We start from the raw sequence: 6,000 nt of genomic DNA on the forward strand, positions 1-6,000 counted from the left end.
CAAACAACAAAAGGACTTCAAAGCAATGGATAGTGATCAAGTACATTCTAGAGCAGGAGTTGGCACTTGTTAAAGACTACTACTGTGTGAGTTATGTGGTTTTTTCCTGGCTTTTGTTTAAAGTTAAGCCAACATTTTCAATGCATAAAATGGCTAGAACACTTAGAACCTACAGACTTTGACTTTAAAAACCAAAAAACATGGGGCACCTGGGTGGCTCAGTTAAGCATCTAACCCTTGATTTTGGCTGACGTCATGATCTCATGGTCATGAGGTGGAGCCCCGCGTCAGGCTCCACACTGGGCATGAAGCCTGCTTAAGTTTCTCCCCGCCCCCCCCACCCCTCACATTCTCTCCCTCTCTCAAAACAACAACAGAAAACCGAAAACGTATTTCAAAATGACTCTACTTCTTAAAAATTTACGCAAGATTCCTGGTAAGGAGAAAGCCACAGAAAAAGAGCCCTAAATCTGGAGTATAAAACCTATCTGAGGGGCTCCTGGGTGGCTCAGTCGGTTAAGCGTCTGACTTCGGCTCAGGTCATGATCTCACGGTCCCTGAGTTCGAGCCCCGCATCAGTCTCTGTGCTGACAGCTCAGAGCCTGGAGCCTGCTTCAGATTCTGTGTCTCCCTCTCTCTCTGACCCTCCCCCATTCATGCTCTTTCTCTGTCTCAAAAATAAACAAACATTAAAAAAAATTTAAAAAAATAAATAAAACCTACCTGAATCTCAGAACGGTTTCTGAAGCATACGGGCACAGTGCAGCCTCAAAGTAGCTTGCAATGAAGGTCAAAATAAGTACACTGAGATTTGAGATGTAATAAAATGTTTGAGATTTGAACCTAACCAAATTGTCTATTAAAAAAAAAATCCCACCATTCTTAATATAATCAAATGCAAATTACCTATATAATATCCCCTTCACAATGAGAGGAATATAATTAAAAATAAGGTATGAGAAACCAGAAAAAAATGCTAGTCATTCTTACAGGAAAAATTAACAGATTTTAACCTTACATTATCCAGATGTTTAAATCAGCACAGACTTTAAAAGAGCTTGCGTGTGTGTGTGTGTGTGTGTGTTTGCGTGGTGTTATGTATAACACACACTATGTGATGACAGAGAAACACTCCACGTATAAAAACCTAGGAAATCTAGGCAGAAAAAAATAAAGATGGGGCACCTGGGAGGCTCAGTCAGTAAAGCACCGACTTTAGCTCAGGTCATGATCTCGCCATTCATGAGTTTCAGCCCCTTGTCGGGCTCCTTGCTGACAGCACTGAGCCTATTTCAGAATCTGTGCCTCCCTCTCTCTGCCTCTCCCCAGCTCGTGCTCAGGGTCTCTCTCTCGCTCTCAAAAATAAAACATTAAAAAAATTTTAAAAAGAAAAAGCTTGATAATATTCCAGATAAAGTCAAAATAAAACAGTTTTTGGAAAAAAATACAGATGACAGTAAAGAAAATCAGTGATCTTCAAGATCTAGCAATAGAAAAAAAAAAAAAACCTCAGTCTGAAGAAAAAGAAGAGCTTCAAGGATCTGTGGGACATATCAAAATTATAAAGTGAACATAATTTGAGCTCAAAAAGGATTGAAAGCAGAGCAGGGAAAAAACCATTTAAGAAATAACCATCAAAACTTCCCAAGTGTGTGGAAGACATAGTTTTATACAAACAAGAGGCTTAGTAAACCCAAGTAGGAAAAAAGTTAAAACTAAACAGCAACACAGAAAAAAATTGTTGAAAATTAAAGAGAAAAAATTTTAATTATCTAGGGAACATGGGCAAGAGTAACTCATATTACCAGAGGTTTCATATGAGCATCCATGGAAGCAAGAAAGTGGAAGAATATCATTAAGAAGATAAAAGAAAAAAGAAGGTAAACACAGAATTATGTTCACATACAAAAATAAGGAATTTTGTCCTGAGTACTGCATGTGTAAATGCTAAAGGAATTCCTTCTAACTGGAGAAAAAAAAAATTATATATATATTATAAAATCAGAGGAGAAAGATGGACCATCAAGGAGAAATGAAGAATAGCAATATATATTAAAAGATCAGTTTTTCCCTTAGTTGAGCTAAAATGCACATGACTTTTTGAAGCAAAAATTATAATGCTGTCTTTTGGGTTCATAACATCCATAGCATAAGATAACATATGAAGAATGAGGAGGTTACAGTAAATGAGTCCAGTGGCTGCATGTTTTCTATGTAGCATATGAAGTACTACAACATTGATTCTACAGATTGCAAAGAACAATCCTAAAGAACTACTGAAAAAGGGTCAATAGGTAACTTAAAATGGAATTCTAAAATTCAAATAGTAAGAAAGCTAGAAAATATGGCAACAAGTAGAGGGGATGTACAGAAATTATCTAATAAAATGGCAAACCTAAATCAAGTATCAATAACTACACCGGGTGTTTATGGATAAAACAATTCTAATTAAAAGGCAGGGCTTATAAGAATCAAAGAAAGCAGGATCTAACTCTATGCTATATAGAAGCCATGCAATTTAAAGCTCACACAGGTTGAGGGCAAACAGATATAAAGGATATATAATAAAAACCCTAAGCAGAAGGCTGGATTAGCCATTTTAATAAGATAAAGTAGACATCATGAAAAATTTATTGTCAGAGATAAAGCAGGCTATTTAACAAGGATACAATGCCTAGTTCATCAGGGAGACACAACAACCAAATGTGTATTACCTGACAGCCAACCTTTAAAACATGGTATGAAGACTACAGAATTTTAAAAAAGCTAGTTAATTCCATGATTATAGGATATTTTAATAGTTCCCTTGAACTGAGTAAACCACTAGGAAAATAAAAAAACAAAAAACAAAAAACCCTAAGACAAAAATCTTGGTCTAATAATGATAGGACACTATACGTATATATATGTACATATAATGTCAGAAAACACATTCTCTTTCAATGTTCGTATTTTATTTACCAAAATGGACCATGAACTGGGCCATAAAGTCTGAATCAACTTATCAGAATTGAAATCAGAGGAAATAAATTCTGATCCCAGTTAAATAAGATATCAACTACAACGCATCTCAGGAGAGCTACATATATTTTCAATTAAACCACGCTTAGAATCCAGAGGTGAGAGAAGGGAATCAAAAGGAGAAATCATAGTAGTTTGAATATACAAAATACAGCATACAAAAATTTGGAGAAACAATTATCAGAGGGAAATTTTTACCTGTAAGTGTTCATACGGAAACAAATTTTAAAGGTCTAAATTTTAAAGATTTTAATGACCAAGAACCTGCATTTCAACAGAATTTAAAATAGAGCAAACTAAAAGTCGAAACTGGAAAGTTGAGAGAAGTAGAAATCAACGAAATAAAAATCCAGCCAACAAAGTAGAACATTAACAGCACAAAGCTGCATTTTAACTCAGAATATCTAGTAATCGGGCTGCAGAAGACGCCTTCTCCCCCACCCCCCGAAAAACGCAGGCACCTGTGGCTGCTGGCCCTGCAATGACCTCATCAGGGCGGCACACCAGCTGGTAGCAGGAGATTTGACACCTGTGGCCCACAACCCCCCGCGGAACCGACCGCAAGGCTTACCTAAGAAATGGAGCCTGTCTGTCGGGACACCAGTGGCAGTCGCCAGGATGCTGAACGAGAGCCACACAGAAGTGGCTTCTGCTCGGCGGGATCTGCTGGCGAACGCCTCGAGGCAGAGTGGAGCTTCTGGACCCTTCGAGGAGACACAGCCCCGCACTGGCGGGCAGGAGAGGCCCGTGAGTAGATGCAAACGCCGCCGAGGCCTGGGGGGCCGCTGGAGCGGGTCTGTCCGAGGTGCCACACTGCGGGCACAGGTGGGCTCTCTGGGGAGCAGGGAACGGACGGTGTCTTCCTCGTCGGTGTGGAGGGCCGCTGGGAGGAGGCCCGACAGGCTCGCAGGAGCCCCGACACCAGGCAGCAGCGGGCAGCCATGTTCTGAGAGGCTCACCGCCAAGTTGCTTTCGGTTCGTCTTATGCTTGGTCTCAGCGAAGGGGGCGCCAAGGGACTCGAGGCCTAAGGAATGCGGGCTGGGGTCTTTCAGCGGCCTGGGTGTGCAGAATGCCAGGGCTGTTGCTGAGGCGAGGTAGCAAGCTGCGAGCCTTGAGGTTCTTCAGGGGGAAGGATGTGGCTGGCTGCTCCGACCGGAAGTGGGCACTGGCAGTATTTTTGCGCTAGCTCCGACTGAGGCTTCAGCTTAAGCGGTCTTCAGGCGTACTCGGTTCGCCGTCGTCTGCTGCAGAGACTTGTGGCTGATTTATTCTCTAACCCAATCAAAACTACTGGGAGAGTGGTTTTTATGATGATGGGCTGGGAATGTTCCCGAAACCCCATCCCAGCAGGACTAGCGCCAGGTCTCCAGGTTGCTGTAGTTAAGAGTCCAGGCCAGTCAGTGGCGGCACCTGCTCCTGGAGCTGCTGGAAGAGCATGAAGTCTTGTAATTGCCGACAGATGGTGGTCCAGTAATCGATCTGCCCTAGCTCACACTCCAACCGCAGATCTTTGATTTCCGTTTCCTTCTCACTCTGTTGCTCCTGCCCCTTCTCTTGCCCTCTATCTAATCTAAAAAAGGAATGGAAATAGAAATGGAATTATCAAAAGAACTCCCACCAAAAAACAACAACAACCTTGTGATCATATATTTTCACCAAGAATTCTATCAAACATTCAATCCTGGAAGTTTTTTGGACAAAGCAGAGGAGATGGAACTTTCCCTGACGTCTTTTGAGACTCGCTACCTCTAAAGATGTATCCTGACAATAAAATTAGAAAAATTCCTGACAAATATTCATCATGAATATAGGAACAGAAGCCTTTAACAGTATTATTAAAATGGATCCATATGTGAGGGAAATACATTATGAACAAATAGGTTCAATTCCAGGAATGGAAGGTTATTTGAACTTGCTTAAATTAATCAATGTAAGTCGTCATATTAACAGAATAAAGGACACAAAACATTTCAATAGACTGAGAAAAAGAATTTGACAAAATTCAACACTCCTTATTCATCAAGAAAATTCAACAAAGAAGAGAAAGAAATTTCTTCAATTTGATATCCAGGAGAAACATAAAGGTAATATCATGTTTAATGTTCAAATATTTAATGCTTTTCCTCTAACATTAGGAAGGGGACAGTAATGCCTGCTCTCACTTATTTAACATTCTGCTTAAATACTTGATTCATGTGCCTAAAAACTAAACAAGTTTAAATATTGTGTGAATTCACATGTCCACCACTATAATCAAGATGGAAAACCATCCTAGAGTTGTCCTTGTTTTATTGATTTCTAATTTGATTTTATTATGGCCAGAGAACGCATTCTGTGTGATTGCAATTATTTTAAATGTGCCAAATTTTGTTTTGTGGCCTAGGACATGGCCTATCTTGTTGAATGCTCCAAGGGCCCTTGAAAAAAAAATGTACATTTTTTATGTTAAGTGGAATATTACATTATGTAAAATACAGTCTTTTAGTTGATGGCATTGTTCAGGTCTTTTATGTCTTTGTTGATTTTCTAAGAGTTCCTTCAATTTTTAAGAGGTGGGTTGAAATCCCCAACTATAATTTCAGATTTGTGTTTCTCCTTAAAGCACTATCAGGTTTTGCTTCATGCGGTTTGAGTCTTTGTTGTTTGATGGGTACATATTAAGAATCATTTTTTTTTCTTTTGGATCTTTTATCTTTATGTATTTGAGGAATGGAGGAGTGTTTCCAATGGCAGTTTAATTTTTAGGGACTTTGCAATCTTGTTACGTGGGTCTGCTTGGTTTACCTTGTACTGCTTGGACTCCTACTGGTCTCTGTTGATGTTGCCTAATTGGGCAGAACAGGTTTTCCCAGACCAGCCAGGAATGCCTCTCCCTGGGGAAATCTTGTGTTGGGGTGGTTTTATCAGTGCCCCCCCTCATGTTGCCATGATAGCCCCTGCTCAGACAGAAAAGCCTCAGCCTATGTAAAGAGATGGGC

At 40.1% G+C, this 6,000-nt stretch overlaps 1 protein-coding gene across 1 annotated transcript in view; it reads right to left on the reverse strand.

Moving 5' to 3' along the window:
• LOC123381506 overlaps nucleotides 1–4,364 on the reverse strand; it is a 159,677-nt gene extending 155,313 nt beyond the window's left edge. Inside the window, exons 1-2 of the mRNA XM_045042719.1 lie at nucleotides 4,249–4,364; nucleotides 3,593–4,141 (exon numbers count right to left, since the gene is read on the reverse strand). Coding sequence (XP_044898654.1) covers nucleotides 3,593–4,141; nucleotides 4,249–4,364 — 665 coding nt within the window. The remainder of the gene's footprint in view (nucleotides 1–3,592; nucleotides 4,142–4,248) is intronic.
• Nucleotides 4,365–6,000: the final 1,636 nt, after the last annotated feature.

The sequence above is a fragment of the Felis catus genome, chromosome D4 (genome assembly GCF_018350175.1).
Source record: "Felis catus isolate Fca126 chromosome D4, F.catus_Fca126_mat1.0, whole genome shotgun sequence".
NCBI classification, from domain to species: Eukaryota; Metazoa; Chordata; class Mammalia; order Carnivora; family Felidae; genus Felis; species Felis catus.